Source organism: Plutella xylostella, chromosome 6, assembly GCF_932276165.1.
Source record: "Plutella xylostella chromosome 6, ilPluXylo3.1, whole genome shotgun sequence".
NCBI lineage: Eukaryota > Metazoa > Arthropoda > Insecta > Lepidoptera > Plutellidae > Plutella > Plutella xylostella.
The window spans coordinates 7,782,440-7,799,959 of record NC_063986.1 but is presented as its reverse complement, the minus strand read 5'-3'; the positions used below and the strand labels follow the sequence as shown (position 1 = coordinate 7,799,959).

Sequence of the window (17,520 nt, the reverse complement as noted above, 5' to 3'; positions counted from 1 at the left end):
GAATAATTATTTAAGTGCTTAGCAAAATTTTGGTTGCTTACGGCAGCATGTACGAAATAGGTAGGTAGATATTATTTAACGTTTATAAAACGACTCATGATAAGAAATAATTAAATGAGATATGAATAAAAAATAATTTAAACTATTATATCATCATAGATACTTCGTAATACTAAAAACTTACGGAACCTACAAAGGAGAATTCACATGGTGTAGTTTTTTTTCTCATGTTATCAAGTCGATCTCGGATTGAGGCTCCGCTCGGATCAGCTTAGTTCTAAACACTCCTTTATTTTTGTTCAGCGTTGCCTTTTATGATTTATAGCCCCTTGTATAATAAGCATCTTCATTATAAATATTAACAAACGTGTGTGTGAAGTTCGTAAAGAATATTAAATTTTAAATTGTTCCAAATAAGTCATGCAGGTGTTTCCTATGAGCATGAAAAACAATTTTGGATTTCATTTATTGTTTGCCTAGCGCCACAATCGACTATTTTGTTTAACATTTTACATCCTGAACTTTCATGCAATATGGCACTTTGGTTATCAAATTGATTGTTTTGTAGTTCTATTTGGCAAATCAAATTCAATTTTCGAACAAACGACACACCATCATCTATCAAAGCGATTGAAACATTATTTTATTTTATACCAGTAGCACTGGCCGGTAATGGCATTCGATTTGAAATAAAATTAGAATATTATGAAAACGATGTTGATTTGTTTCTGTGTGGCGAGGCATGTTCCAAATTCGAACTCGAAATGGAATTTAAATTATGATATTGTTTTAGCGGCAGGGTGCAATAGGCGTTGCTAGTGATGTGCTGTGCAAGGTGTTCCCTTGCTAACTGCGAGTCGTCACGCGAACTCGCTCCGCCCATTGGCACGCTCTAGGCGGTTCTGTAACTGCTTTTCTGTATTTTTTTTCTGTAGACGATAGACATAGTTTTTTTCAGATCATTCCTTTTATTGTTACATCAAATCAGTTCGCAGTAATATATACTTATCATCATTAGCTATAAGTTGTCCATACACCTAGGTATACCTTGAAGATAATACCTATAAATGGATCAAACGGAACGAAACTATGTTAAGATAGGGATTTTTATTGTTATTTAATTCAAAGCAATCAATGAGTCACTTTATTACTCTTATCATTATTATTCAATGGTTATTTTAAATTGAGGTTATTGACATTTGCGGATATTTACCATATTTAGTCATTAACCTCCATTTGAAACTAACCATTAAGGTTATTTTTAGACTATCAGTTAGGTGTGTAAGCTTTTGAAATAATATTGAGGTATTACATCAGATAATTATTTAATAAAGTAATTTACTTATTTAACTTTAACATTCGTTCGTATTATTAAGCACTTATCTTTTTTATACCTATAAAAATAAAAATAAAACTGACCAACAACCATGAGTCATACAACAGTAGCCTAAATAAGATACAATCGTCACACTTATCTAAACTGAAACGTCAAATGTAGTCCAAGTGCGGGGCAAACGGTTCATACACAGTCGTGACTTGTGATAAACGGCGGCCATCACTGTTTGGCTATTATGAGAGCATGACGTCACAAGCCCCACCTCCCGCTTCAATCAAACCGGGGAACCCTCGTCAGTTCCCCACCCCGCGTTCCGTTCCACTGAGTCGGAATTTTTTCTCATAATAATAACGTTGAAAAAAATCGCACAAAAAATCTCGACAGCGGCGTCCGCTCCCAGCCCTAGTTGGGTAGATACGTACTTTTTTTAAAGCGTTCCAATTTTGATTTGGGATTTAGGTAGAATGTTTTTGTTTTTACTTTTCAAATTAAGATCGTTAGATGAGAGATAACGGAGTAAAATGTAGACAGAATCGCGAATTTACCAAGCTAGGCGTATTTTTATCCTATCGATAATAATAATTTTGGATTAGATTGGATGTAAAAATCGTTCCTATTTATTTTATCACCTGCACTTAGATATATAGGGATACATAGATATAGATTAGTAGTTAATATTTCCCATGTAATAATGGAATTATTGGAATATATACTTATGTAAGTAGTTAACTTAACACAAACATATTTGACCACTAGTGAACCTCTAAGTAGTCTAAGTGATACAAAATTAGTAATTTTAAATTTCATAAAAGCCTAACCTTGCTCTACAACTGTGGGTTTTGTTCACAAAATTGAAGAACGAATTACAAATACACAAATTAACAATAAAGGAAGGTCACGATTGTAGACTCAGGTGTTCCGACTCCCGAATTGTAGCATTGTCAACAGACTTATTGGATAAAACCTTATTGTTTCATAGAAACTAATTGGATTACCATTCTTGTTGGAATACGATATTAGTATTTAAATGTGAATATAATTTTATCAAATAAGATTAGAATTTATTTCTTTTTTTTGGCATATAAACTGATATGATACCTAATATAACCAATATTTTATTATATATCTATTTAATAAAATATATTTAAAATACTCAAACAAATAAATAGGTAGGTGTGTACTACCAATGCCATCTTTCATTGAGTAGTTAAAAGTTAAAACTTTGCTACTCGTCAATAGAGGTCACTAGTGAAGTTTAAAACTTTGTTAATCCCTCAACTTTTCATTTAGTTCATAAGTTTTCTAACAGGTGGGAGTAGTTTCGATTAAAAAATGGCCGCTCTTCAGAATGTTCAGGCCCTGTTTCACAATGTCTGGTTAGTTGCTACTTGTGAGATAAAATACAATGCTGTTATAATTTTTTTGACAGTGACTGCATGTATTTTACCTCACAGGTAGCCACTAACCAGACATCGTGCAACAAGGACTTAAGCTTTTAATGTTAGGTATTAATGGTATGATAGCAAGTATGCTGTACGTTGCACTAGTTAGTATACCAGAAAGTACAATACAAGTAACTATTACGTTTTTTCAACAGATAAAATTTAATAATTATTATTATGTAGGTAAACATAAAATATTATTATGATAAAAAAAGCTTTCGTATCAGTAGTGCAGCTTATTTATTGTGTATGTTTTACCAGGTACCTCCTTAGCTAAACTAAATATTATGATTAATATTTTTTACACAGATACTTACTCAATATATTAGTATGATAATAGTAAGCTTTCTTTGTATATAATCTACAATCAGCGCATATAAACAGAAATTTTTCAAATAATTTTCAGGTTGTGTGAATTTTATTAGTTCTAAAAATCCGGTATACACTTTATGTCAATATAAGTATAGTATTGCTACGACGGCGGCGTACAAAAGAGTTCAACGGGCGATGGCTACGAATTCGTAGCACAAGTAGCTACGAAATTTTTATCACGCTTGAGCTAAGTATAATATTTCTGAATTCTTCTTCTTCTTATCTTGTTGGTAACAAAAAGTAGGGCTGGACTAGCATTGGTCACCGTGATGAAAGGATTACCCAGTCAGATTAGTTTTTAGTCCTTGACTGCGAATACAGGGTGTGCCAGACGTTTATTTAATTAGGTACCTAAGTAGTATACAGTCGTCACTTGAGATCCTGTCGAATCCATGGCGAATCCCAACCACTTTACTTATTTACTTACACCTCGAAGCCTACTGGACAAGTTTTCAACCAACAAATATCCAAACTTTCCTAATAAAAGGTTAATCTAATGTTTAAAAACTATCAAGACGAATCATAATCCAAATCAAAAGCGTACATACCTACCTATCTACCGATTTCAGTCATTTGTGAACAGATAAGCTGTACCAGTGCCATATCTAGACCGCTTCCGGGCGCCAAGCGGAAGGGTCAGCGATACGATGAGAGCTATTCATCACAGCCCGCTCACACACGGCATTTCCAATAAACATTCCTGTGCGCCGAGCGATTGTGACGTCACTGGCTGGACTTGACTATGATTCTATCAGCCTATGTTGCCCTGGTACTGCGCCGCATGCAAATCTGAAGGGGAGTCTATTAAGTATGAGATTTGATGATAAAGTAGTGAAAATGTACTTATCGTCGTTATGATGAGAGTCACAGAGATAATTTCGCATCTATCACGCGGACTCGGGTGTACCCTCCATTATGAGGATTTAAAACTGTTGAATGTTGACAGACATCAATATGTCGGTAAACTAAGGTGAATATACACTAAGCTCTACGTACGTTTACATGGCTATACTTATACCTACCGACATCATTAATAGCTATAGCTACTCATAATAATAAGCGATGAATCAAAATGTTTAATCCTAGGTAAAGTTTCGATAGCACACAAATACAGGCACGTGCTATTAAATTACCATAGCAGGTGATAAGGGTTAATCCTATGATTAGGGAATTACACCTAATATGATCAGTACCTATAGGTACTACCTATTACATAAAATATACCTACCAACATAATAATATAGGAAATGATACAATATCAATACCTAAGTATGTGACGCTTACCAAATTTACGGAGCCGTTCTAGTCGGTAGTGTGTGTATGTGTACCTTTACATCTAATTAGAAATGGAAGTGTAGTTTTGATGAAAAAGTTGCTTTGTAAGTTTGATATGATAGCGCATGTTTAAGTTCTTAGATATAAACATAGATGGCGCAGTTAGTAAACAAAGTTCAGGCTTTGACTAACAGATGGCGTTGGCAACATATTTTGATTTTGTAAAAATAAAAGACGACAAGATTTTTATAGCCGCTTTTATACATCATTAAAAAATAACGAACCTACAAATGTACTTTTTAGAAGAATGGTATAAAAATTATGTATAGGTTCCTAATAAGTGGGTATATGTTAGCATGTTACAGCTGAACAATTAGTTAGTAAATTGTTAACATTCTGCTGTATGCGTGCAATGTTAGATTGTACAATGTAGGTACATTCGCCGTACGCAATTACGAAGGTGTCGGCGTTCAGATCAAGCAATAAATCAGAGCCGCGCGATATAACAATTAGCTGGTATGATAGTAATGTTAATTAAATGGCCATAATTCCGCGATGACAGCGCCACGCGGACAGTTTAGGTACTAAGTAAATGTATTGCACACGGATTTGCGGGAAATTCAGGGTTGGATGAGGTGTACCTAAGATTGTGATTATCCGTACTATGAATATAAGTATCGTATAGGTACTAAGAAGTAGGTAGTTGTTATGTATGGACGTGAAAAAAATACCTTCAAACTGGTCTATTTCAGGAGTAGGTGTAAGAAAATATAACACATATTAAAAAAAAAACCTTTATAGGAAAAAATATTTATTTATAAGACTATTTTGTACTTACAAAAACCTGTGTTCAGCTGGCTCACTGATTAAATTTCACCCCGCCGCGTATACCCAGTACCAGTGTATAATGAAAATAAATGAAACCAAACAAACCTTTTAATAGCAATCAGAGAATGCACTTTCACATTAACCAGGACAGCAGAAACCAGAAGGCTATCCTTTGAAGCTGACCCCTCAACCCCTTCGCTTCGGAGAATGCCAGACATTTTGATTGCAACCGAACGCCACATACAGGGTGTTCGAATAATTAATTCCAGTCAAGGTGTTATTTCGTACCGACCCGAAACCCAAGAGACGTAGGTATTGTCACTAGTAATTAATTCACATGATAGAGAAAAAGTGATAAAAATTTTGCTATTTTACCTGTATCTTTGTGTCTTTGTGTACTTAGATCAAAGTTCGTGAACAATATTGTCAAAAAAAAGAAGTTTCATTCAACTTAAACTACGTACCTACCTACCAGGGTAGCATAATATCCCCGGAACTTTCAGTATGCTCCCCGTTGTAAATCATACATTTGCGTGATCCGTACACCCATCAATCCGTATAAAGCAAACGTCACAACAACGGGCCGAGTGTGTACGAATGTAATGCGCTGAAATATTGTATGCAGGCGACAAAAAATACATGCGTACATTTCAAATATCTTTATCTTTTGTTACTTTCATAACAGTGAAATGATGTTTAAATTTATAATTATAAACGTACAAAGGTATGGCCGTGTCATTAAATTGTACCTACATAAATGTGGTGGTTGAAAATTAAAAACCTGTACAGCACAAACAGATTTCAGTGACAATTTATTTATGAAGCCCAAAAGCGCAACGCATGAGGACATGAAATTAAACCCGCGCTAACGCGTATGAAAACTTACTCAACCAGCCGCGAAAATTACGGAAGTTGTCTGATTAAATTTAAAAGTTGCGTGCAGTAATTAGCTAAAACATCGCTATTCACTCAGCGCTTAGCTGCCGAGGATGAATCCAGAGCTCTGGGGGGTCGTTAGGGGGACCCCTTCTGTTGCGGAAAAATTGGGAAAATGCTTTTAGTTTTCACGGTGTTATTGTGTTTTTATTTTTAGAATCATTTGGAAATTTCGGCTCCTGTCCTGTGTTTTTATATATTATTTTGTTGGGTAATTTAGTTTCTTTTCGTGGCTAGAGAAGCTTTGATTTCATCACATTTTACTTATTAGAATTATTGAGTAATAGCATTTGCACACAGGGTGCGTATATATATTTACATGTTATTATGTACCTACATGGCAGACTTGAGTTTTGTGCCAATTCCCAGTTGCCTACAAATATTGCACAAGTATTAAGTACGTGTAGTAATTGAAATCTTGCGTGCAATTGCTCCATTGCCAAGTTTTAATCCTATAATAAATTATTACGATTTTTCCCGATTCACAAATCGTCGCTGCAATAAAAGTTAAGTAGAGCATACTTTGTGAAACTACCGATATTCTGTGAATAAATCAAGAACATTTTAAGTTCCCACAATAGCTCTCTAATTGACAAATAGTTGGAATGATAAATACAGTCGCGGGAATCCTCTTAAAATATCCTCTTTGATCGTCCACTGATTAACTGCCAGCCAGCGTCGTACCAGAAATGTTATTAATTTCCTTTTTAATTCTGTCTCTTGTCTATTAGACTACATTACAATGTATTTTCACATGATTTATATGACCGAATATAACACATGTAACATAACTCATTGACTCTATACTTTCCGCGATCTCCGCGCCAAATAGTTCTCACTTTTGAGATGATAGAAACAGCCTATAACATTTTTTTATTTACGTGATTTAGCATTTTTTGTTAACAAAATGTTATATGAGTGGCATTAATCCCTTGTCACATTAGCACATGATTTTTCTTTTGACGCTAGTGTTACTCATAGTTTAAAGTATAAAAACAGCTTAATTATGACAAGGAAATATATTCGTAGAAGAGGTAAGGGGCCGTCCATTAATCACGTGAGGCTCAAAGGGGGGGGGAGGGGGTACGTAAAACCTCACGAAACATCACGAGGGGGGAGGGGGGGTCTCGATAGACATCACGTGTATTAATTTTTTGTCAAAAAGCGCTAGGTATTTCTGACCCGAAATTTTTAACGGCGCAAAAATTTGAACGATTTGTAAGTAAGACCTTGATTGACTCGCGCAACGACTCCCCGCGCTAAATTTAATTTTCGTTATATTTTTTCTACCCAAAAATAGCGTTTACATAGACTTCCAAAAAAATACACGTGATCCAGGGGGGGAGGGGGGGTCGGAGTCAAACCTCACCAAATATCACCAGGGGGGAGGGGGGGGTCAAAAAATGAGAAAAAAGACCTCACGTGATTAATGGACGGCCCCTAACTGTGGTTTGGGTTACCAAAGGGCATGGGAACGCGCGGCGCTGGCCGCTGACTCATGGGCTCTCGGAAAAACCTGTTCTTCTGAAATAAATCATGGCACAGGGCAGGCTGTTATCAAATTATCAAAAGCACGTGTGCCTGTTAATTTTGTTGTCGGTCGAGCTAAAGACATGTTCCTCGAAGCACAGGTCCGGGAGATATTTATCTCAATCTCGTAATAGCCGCCTAGAACATAAACGCGTTACGTGTTGGCCTGTAGGTATGGGGGTATTAAAATAGCTTGCAAAGTAGGTAGACATTTATTCATTTTTTTTTTATTTTTTTTTATTATTATTTTTTTTTGTTTTAATAAAATCCTAATTAAAAAATGATTTCAATACTAACAAATTTATTCATTTACTAACAGTACATTACTACTATTCGTTTAAAATATAAGAACTAAGTAGATGATAGCACATAGGTATATTAGGAAGTTTCCTACTATTCATCGACGCCGACGGTAATCGCACATTAACTACAAATGTATTACGACAATGACAATCATATCCGAACTCATTTCCATAGAAACAATCGTGGTGTAAATGCAATTCAGTGTTAAAATCTCTAAGCAAACACGATCCATTTACCAGCTACGTAGCTACATAGATTAAGTACGATTGGTCACAGCGAGATGATGGAATACAAATGCAAATTGAAAATTAAAAAAATGCGAGGGTAGAGCGGCGGGCGGCCGGGAGGGCAGGATCCTCGTAAATTTAAATTGTCCATCCCTCAACATGCAAATTTTCAGGGAATGCCTTTCAATAATGGATGCTGCTTTCTAGAGCTTTTCATTATATTTATAAACGAGCAAAAGTTTGGGCAAAAGCTTAACGTAGCGTCGTGTTGCCATAGCAACGTTATGTCTGAAAGCAGAATGCCGCCATCATTAACTGTTGCTAATGAAGCGTAAGCTTTTCGGTTCTAAATAAGTTGAGCCGCCCCTAAGAGGCGTGTTGCTACCAACTGAAGTAGTCCACGTTTTTTACTTTTGACACAAGTGTAACAAAGCATAGCGAAACCTCCACGACGTGGCTTTGTAATCACGTCCACATTCGTAGGTCAAGGATAATGAAGTATCTAAGTACACAACTTCAGTGTTCACCGCAAAGATGCTATCAAAATGCGAATGTATACTTTACATGATGACTAACCCCGATAACACGTTCTCAAGCCTAAACCTTTATTTTACGTCAACAACTTGCTACTGGGTAAATCCTAGTACCTCACGTTGAAAGTATGCAATAAATTTCCTACTTTAGTAGCGGTCGAGTAAGATCCCACGATAGCGTGGATGTTTCGGTGACACTTTGCGTCGACACACAAATTAACGTCGGGGAAAGGCCACGCCGCGCGCCTCCGCCGCCTGTCACTCATGCTCCATCAACTGTGCACGTCAGGATATGACGCCGGGTCAGCACATGTCGCCTCACACGTGACACTATGCCATGTTCTCTCTCAGTCACGAGGACCTCCAGCCTCCAGCCAGACAAAGACGGACTACTCGAGCTTTACTCGTGTTCTAAGAATGTGCCGCTATCTCTCAACTATCTGCGGAGGACGGGGGCTCGGGCCACAGACAGGTTGTCGCTAATAGGCGGTTTACTTGGAACACGTGAAAAGTTGTATCTTCGTGTGTGTCCCTGCTGAGGACATTTGTCAGTCTGTGTCGCCGCAGCCGGCTGCCGCTGTTGACTCTGGCGCTGCTCGCCCAGCGCGAGCCAACACAAACAATCATTGACAGACGCTTTTCAATCCTCGATCCCTATCGATACGAAAAATAATTTAATTATAGACTGTCGACTAAGTGCAATAACCTCTCCTTTGCAGATTCGTCGAGGATCCGATGCAGAGACACCGACCGTCCAGACCGCGTGAACCGCTCGTGAGTCCGCCCGCTGCCGCGTAGTGAATGGAATCCGAAGTGTCTGTGTGGTGATAGAACGGTGTTAGTGTGGCCCCCAGGCCCGGTCGTGCCACGGACGGGACGGACGCGAGCCGCGCGGGCTGCGGGCCCGCCATGAGCGCCAACAACTGCGACAGCATGACCTACTTCTCCAACTCGTACAACATGCCGGACATGCGCAACGGCGGCGGCCACGAGCTGGCGCAGGCGCACGCGCACTACGGCGCCGTGCCGCAGCAGGGCCACGAGCTGGACTGCGACCCGGGCCTGCGCGCGCCGCAGCACCACTACCCGGCGCAGACGGCGCCCGGCATGCCCTACCCGCGCTTCCCGCCCTACGACCGCATGCCGTACTACCAGCAGATGGACCAGAACGGCTACCGGCCGGAGAGTCCGTCGCAGCTGGCGCACATGGGGGGCAAGGGAGGGGAGGGGTACGGGCCGAACGGGCACCAGGCGCCGGCGCCGACGGTGTACCCGTCGTGCAAGCTGCAGGCGGCGGCGGGCGGCGTGCCGGGCTCGCCCCCGCTGGAGCAGGCGCAGCAGATGCCGCACCACATGCACCAGCAGCACATGGGGCACGGCGTGCACCAGCAGCACCTCATGTACCCGGTGGACGACATGCAGCAGCAGACGCAGATGCCCATGCACCAGGCGCCCATGCACGCGCAGCAGCCGCCGCCGCAGCCGCCGCCCAACACCAACGCCTCGCTGCCCAGCCCCCTCTACCCCTGGATGAGGAGTCAATTCGGTTAGTTGCATTTCTTTGACTATATTTTTTCGTAATCAAAAGCCACTCTAAAGGTTGGTACTGAAACGTTACGGACTGTAATGTAACATTCCCAGCGAGCATGTTACGCAACGATGGGTTCTAAAATCAGCCCGTTGCTCGCTGGTTTTCCCGTAACATTACGTACTGACTGCACGAATGCTCGCTGTTTAGCATGCTACATTACACCTCGTAACGTTGGTCAGTAACCACCAGTCATTCTTAGTCAACATCGACAATGGTCTGTAGATAGATACAGCATTGATATTTCGCAATTTGCAAAAATACTTTTGCTTTTGCGTGCATTGATAAGAAACAATAAGTGCCAGAAACAATAGCCTTCCTTCTGTTCCCGGATTATTTATGGGGCGAGCAGGCATTCAAAAGGAATTTCACTTTTCATAAAATTTACAACTCTCTACACAATAGGTACTCACCTTCTGTTTAGCTTGACGCCGATCCGGGACAAAGCGCCCGGGAAGTTGCGCTACCGTCTCCTACTGTTTTTGAATTTGTCTACGATTTAATTTACGACCTTGTTCTATAATTTAGGGATTCCTTTGTAATTTTGAGGTCACTCAAACTGCGCTTCGCAAGTTTCTTGAAGTTTCATCTTTAGTTTGCGTTCTTCCGTAGTGCTGTGTAGTGCAAAGTTTACTTGTGTCAAGTGTTGAATCTATTTCTATAAAGTTTGTCTGTTGCGAATCACAATGACTTCATCCAAATTAGTTTCAAGGTAACAATTTCTTCGTTCCATTTGCTAAATATTTATCTACATCTGCTCGTCTTTCAATTGCCATATCTCTACTCTCGAGATCAAAGCTTGAGCTCAATTAAGGAAAATTGAATAGTCGAGTCCCGAGTGAGTTCGGGACGAGGTCTTTTATTCATTAACCGAGCTGTCACAGATCTGAAAGGAAACTCTATTGACATGTGGGTTGGTGTGGTACCGTTAGAAAAATAGATGAACTGGTTCAAAATAATAATAATTCAGTCAGTGCCTTTTATTTATTTAAGATTTTCAGTTTCTGAAAAATATACGTAGCAATCTTAGATACATCAAGAATATTTTGATGTCTAATATGAGTCTTCAAGCTCGACATTTTTTATATACCGGTCTTTTATTTTGATCTAAAGTGCCTTGTATTTTTTGGTAGGTTGTTTTATTTATTTCAATAGTTTTAGTATTTTTTACAAGTTCTATGCTACCAATACTGCGGAGGACGGCCAAGATATATGATCTAGGTCCAATTTTCTGGCGCTCAGTGAACCCATGTCATAACCTATCTCCGAGCGAGGCCAAAACTCTCTCGATGCCAGCGATAAGACATGCCAATTTTGAGTTTTAAGGAATTACCAAATTCGCTCTTACATTATCACCCTTATTACTGTCTGTTAAGAGTTAAATTACGGCATGAGTAAGTTTGCAATCTCCTCGTGTTAGCTAGAGTTAGCCAACATAGCCGTAGGCGAGGTTCAGGCGTTCGTCGTAGTTAATTAATTCTCAAGTTTCGGTTCAGATTGGGTTTTGATGAGATGGATATAGTTTTATGATTAGCTCGAGGTCGGGTTCTTGGTAAAACACAGATACCCATAATTATGATTCAGGGAAGTAGGAGAAACTTGTTCGCTCTACAATCTGATCCTTATCTATTCGGTTCACAGCCGCTTATGCAAGTACCTACATAGGTACCTATATGTGTAGGAATGCTCTGTTAAATCTCCAAACGCTAATGTCAGCCTTGTTAAGATAACAGTTAGATCTTAGAGTACTTTTTAGATACATCTTTCTCTCTGTTAACATATGCTGCACTTGAGAATACGGTAGCAAATCCACTTACTTAAGCCGAAACGCACCCACTACACCGTTTGTTCATTAATAACGTTCAGAAATCAGCTGCCATTTTGTACGACAAAAACTCTAGCCAATGGCAGAAGTGATCGTGTTTTGTTCAATAAAAAACTGAGCATGCAGTTCGAAAGTTGGGATTCATTAATCATCCAACGTGTTCTGTTTATCTTTGATACATAGTTTGTTATTTAGAGGTAGAGTCTGTGTATACAGCCGACTTTTCTGAGCGAAATGGTCTGATGAGGATAGCTATTACTCACGTTTGCTATTCCAGTGCAGGGATATGTGCTGCTGCTGCTGTATCAACAGACGCATGTTTTGACAACGTGCGTTGTCTTTAGCTTTAGTATTATATAGTTAATTGCGTTAAACATTACGTAGGAACCTATTTGTTACTATGCTTTAAAAGCTTAGTATTTAAATAGATATTTTCAAGTGAAATTAAAGGTTAACACAGTTTTCCACGAGGTTACGTCTGAGAGAAATTCAATTGGATATCTGGAAAGGTTAGCCGGGAGTGTTTCAACCCGAGTGACGTATCGCCCGGCTGACTAACCGAACAGAAAGATAGACTTACCTCGTCTCGCCGAAAGGTAGGCCGCGATAAGTCGCAAGGAATTGAGGTGGAAATGGAAATATAATGGAAATCCCCCCTCTTACCCCCCGCTTTTGGCCACACAATGCCGAATGGATGACTTGTTACATTTCATTGTTCAGTTATCAGCCCTTAACGCTATTGTAGAAGCCTGATGATTGAATACGTGAATTTGTTTGGGGCTTGCGTCTGAATTCTCGAGCTCAGAATTACAGAATGAAACTGTAAATGACGTGAGACTTATTAGTTTCACGAATCGTAGAGATTAGATTAGTTTTTCAAGACTTTTTCGGTTTTCAGTGGTATTTTGAAGAATTCTTCTTCAAATGTTATGTTAGGGACACCTACTACCAACCTACATACATTTTACTTCTCAACCGGTTTCTAAAAACTGGAGAGATTTTGTCAGTCGTTTATGTTTTTCACAAATAGTTTAAATGGAAATCGTGAATTTATAATTATTCTCCTGAGTCTACCTATATATCAATCCATATCGATAGCGGTAAATCTTATATCTGACTGAAGACATGGTTCCTCACTTAAGTACATATACCCACCTACATTTCCTAATTTTCCGAAGGGGTGTCAAACCTGCACCTGTAGGTACTTGCAACACGCATCCCGGTCTTATTCAATATTAATCAGAGACCGTTCGATTCAGCACCTCTCGATAGCACCCCCGACTCACTCCATCCCGGACCTTTGTTCAGACTGCTGATCGATGTCGCCGCCACTTCTCACAATGAGAATAAATGCACCACCAGATTGCTAGTGCCATGCGATCCTATCGACTTACGAGATATCTTCCCATTCTGGATCCGGTGAAGGATTGTGTGTGATATTGTGATATATAATGACATATAGGTATATATCCCGTCGAGGAACTCAAAATTTGATTAGTTTTTTTGGAAGAAACTGCTTTCTGATAAAGGAAACTCTTTCATTAAAAATCTTCCTGCATTCTGGAATGTTTTTGATCAGATGCCATTACACAGTAACAGATTTCCTACTAGTGCGAGTACTATGTACGTATCTAAACTTGGTAAAACGAATAAAAATAGCTGTTCGCTCCAATTTGGCATTAATTCGGCACAAACGCTCCCTCGATCTAATAAAGTTCTTCGTTCGAGAAGCCACAAAAAAAATATGTTGAATATTTTTATTTATTTAAAGCACCGAAGTGATTCCTACTTCCTACCCTCTGTACACGTGCTATTATTTGCATATTTTTTCCGGAGGGTGGCGGGCGCTGCGGTGACGGACAGAAATAACTTTCTAATTCTGTGCGTATAGACTGGACAAGATTTTCTTTCAGTAATTACTTCAGTTTTCAGTCCTTATTGTGTAGGATATAGAGGTTGTGTTTGAGTGCGTCGAATGCACCAGTATTGTGGCAGGACCGACTAACTTTCCGGTTTGCCAGGGCACCGCTGCGACGTTGACGAATGGCGTTTCTGCTTCAATTTCTGAATGTTATTTTTATTTGGGGAATTATAAAACGAGCGAACAAAAAAAAACTTTGCGACTGATGATGACATACAGTTTTAATAACTTGAGCGGTATGAATTTGAGTAAGCGAAAAATTAACTAAACTGACGACGAATATTGTTTTATAATAAAATCCAGTACGAGCTTACAAAAAGTGGACTGTGACAAATCCATTTCAGATATAAAAAAAATATCCGAGCGACTTAATTACTAAGTGAGCGACTGGAAATACAGAGAGGGCAACTTCAATATTAAGATATATTCGATTTTTCTAAGTGAGGTTATATACTTAGCGAACTACTAAAAAGTTCACTTTGAGCAAAGTTTTGTATGCTGCTTTATTAATGATTATTGGTTACTGATATTCTATTTGAGGGCTTATGTTTTTTATTTTGATACGCTTTTTTTTCTTTTTCTTCAAATAGTTATTTCATTTAATTTTTATTTTTTAAAATGTGAGCTCATTATACTCTGCTCATTAGTGTATTTTTCAAAGTGGTTATTGTATTCGAAACACTTCATTTAAGATAAAATGCCGCTCAGTATAAAAAATACATTTGCCAAATATTGAAAAAAATGCAGGACGTAACGTTGATACTCAAACAAATATTAGGTCGCTCAAATATAATGAAGCTGCTCATTTTGTATTTTAAGTAACTCAAATTAATGTTTGTAAGTTGCTGTCCTGTTGATTTCTCGTCACTCGCAGTCAGTCGCTCACTTAGTAATTCTATAACCCAAATTAATTAATTTTGACACTTAGAACTGTAATTTACAGTCACTCGTTTTATTGCTACCCTTTTTATTTTACTCAAAACATGAGTACGCGTCAAAATCGGTCGGAATCCGTTTGAAGAGAGGAAGGAGGAAATGGAAAAAAAGAATTGCTGTTTTGAAGTCTTTGTTGGAGAATTACATAGATATATGTACATAGCTAAGTATTTAGTTAGGTAGGTATGTGGATGTTTTGTTAGCTCGTATACTGCAAGCTTTGTCTAGTAAAAGATTAAACTTACGCAAATGTTAAGGTATTTCGTAGTTCAGTAATATATTTTCTCAATTTTTCCAATAATTTATTGTGTTTAGTTTTAATAGAAAAAACAGCAATTTCAAAATAAGTTTTACCTCATTCCCACGGCCCCTATATAAAGAAACATATGTAACAAAAATCAAGATTAGGGGCACACCGACCCGAAATAGGTTCCCAAAAAGTTCCAAGAAGCAAAAAGGTTGTGGCTTATTAAAAAACCATTACCATCTCATAATTACATACCTACATCCACTTCCATATACCCTCAGCCCATTTATTAACGTCACGAGTTCACCCACACATTGACGGATCCCGTCGAAAACTCGACGACTCATGTTAGCGTGTGTGCGTAAATTTTGAGTTGCTAGTTTATTAAAAATTGCCGATATTTTGGGAGATATCTTTTGATTTTGCGAGTAATTTTTTTCTTGTTATGTTTTTCTCCTGTTAAAATGAAAAAAAAATCACATTAAAATATTTACGAAAATGAATATATGCTTTTTTAAATGATGTTTAGAAGGCCAATGATAATAAATTAATATTATACTTAGTAAAAAAACTATATTATTAAAACTATTTTTTGTTAATATTTGGTCTAGTTAAATGATAAAATTTCCATATATTTTTTAAGTAGGTATCTTTATATATAATAAAAAGATACTTTCAAGTACATAGATATTTATGAAAATCAATAAATTTCCTGAATATAACGCGTTTATCTATGATGGTGACGATTCACTTTATAGGATGAGGACAGATTTTTTAACAATTATCTCAATTTCAACCACTTCTGAGGTATTGTGAAAAAGAATTTATATCCAGATTGGGTAATTTTTTTTCATAAAGTCAGACAAAGTTATTCTTTTTCAGAGTCAATTTTCAAATACAGTAGGTATGCTTAATTTTATCTATTAATTTTTAATTTCAAACATAAATACAGAGGAGTTACCCTAAAATTTTGTTTATTCTGTCAGGAATTTTGAATTTATGTTCTAGCAACATTTTTTAAATCGTTCTCTCTCTTTTCTTTACAGTCTCGCTATCTCTTTTGTTCTTGAGTTTAGTGGGGCCCACATTAATTACACGTCGGGATAGCACCGCCAATCAAACATTGAGCGTGGCTAAGCTGATGAAGCCGAACTTATTATGTGGTATTAAAATTCCATTTTCGGACGCCATACGTTCAACAAATTGAAAACAACATAATTGCATCGCAATTGAAAACTAGAAACGAATACTACCATCATACCTTGCATCGCTAAACACGATTAACAGTCATTAACTTTTTTAAACGCTATGAAGAAACAAATTACCAGACTAATAGCTACTGAAATTAAATTCTATCATCGTATAAAAGCACATTGATACGAGGCCGCGTCCTATCATTAGCCGCGTACAAAAAGAGGCGCATCACACGATGCGTGCACATGTGCCCCCCCACACATAAATCATAACAGTGTAAGTGTATAGGTACACGTAGCGTCTACTGGCCACGTCGATAGCAGCGGAAAAAAGGGCCACATTTCCTGCGTACCCGAGAGATCACACATGACCGGGCTGTCTATCTGCCAGACCCGTGTCAAATATCCTCTGGAGCGCGCCCCCGCTGCCCCCGGGGCCTCGGGGGGCCGGGGTCCCGCGGCGAGCTCATCTTGGAACCCTAATGCGTTCCGAGCTCAGCATTACGTTGAGATGAATTTTTCGCCGCCGCGTGCTACCCGTTTTAGCCGCTTCCATAATGTTATCAGAACTCCAAGATCAATGTTAGCCCCCGATGTGGCTGTCCCAAACAGGAAAAGGCGAGGCTTCCTCGATTGAATATTTCCTCTTTCATTAAGATTTCGGCGGCGCGGGGCGGTGAGAAATCACCCTCGCCGGCACCTTTCATAACTTTTCACTTCGTGATCCGCCGCAATTATTCACCTTCCATCGCTTTTTCAAATATTCATTTCAGCTTTCCTGCTAAAAATTATAGTAATGGCCCAACAAATCTAGTAATTAGCAGCCTACGTGGAAGGGCGTGCGTTAATATTTTTGAAAGCGCTGCGACTTTTCATGTTTCGGCGAGTTTATTGCCCTTATATCTTGATAGTATTTGATGGAGCCTCTAATTTCAGTTATGGAATTCTGGTACTTCCTTATAAATGCACAATAAATTGCTACTGCAAACATCTTACCATTCTTGGTCAGTACTTACCTATATTTCTTA

General features: G+C 38.5%; 1 protein-coding gene across 3 annotated transcripts in view; it reads left to right on the top strand.

Annotated features, from left to right (window-relative positions):
- The window catches only part of LOC105386781 (homeotic protein antennapedia), a 146,887-nt gene that overhangs the window by 121,194 nt on the left and 8,173 nt on the right, over positions 1-17,520 (top strand). For all 3 annotated transcript variants that reach the window (XM_038119553.2, XM_048621792.1, XM_011557410.3), the window contains one exon: positions 9,502-10,328. In XM_038119553.2, the coding sequence (XP_037975481.1) occupies positions 9,692-10,328 (637 nt within the window). In that variant the 5' untranslated portion in view covers positions 9,502-9,691. The remainder of the gene's footprint in view (positions 1-9,501; positions 10,329-17,520) is intronic.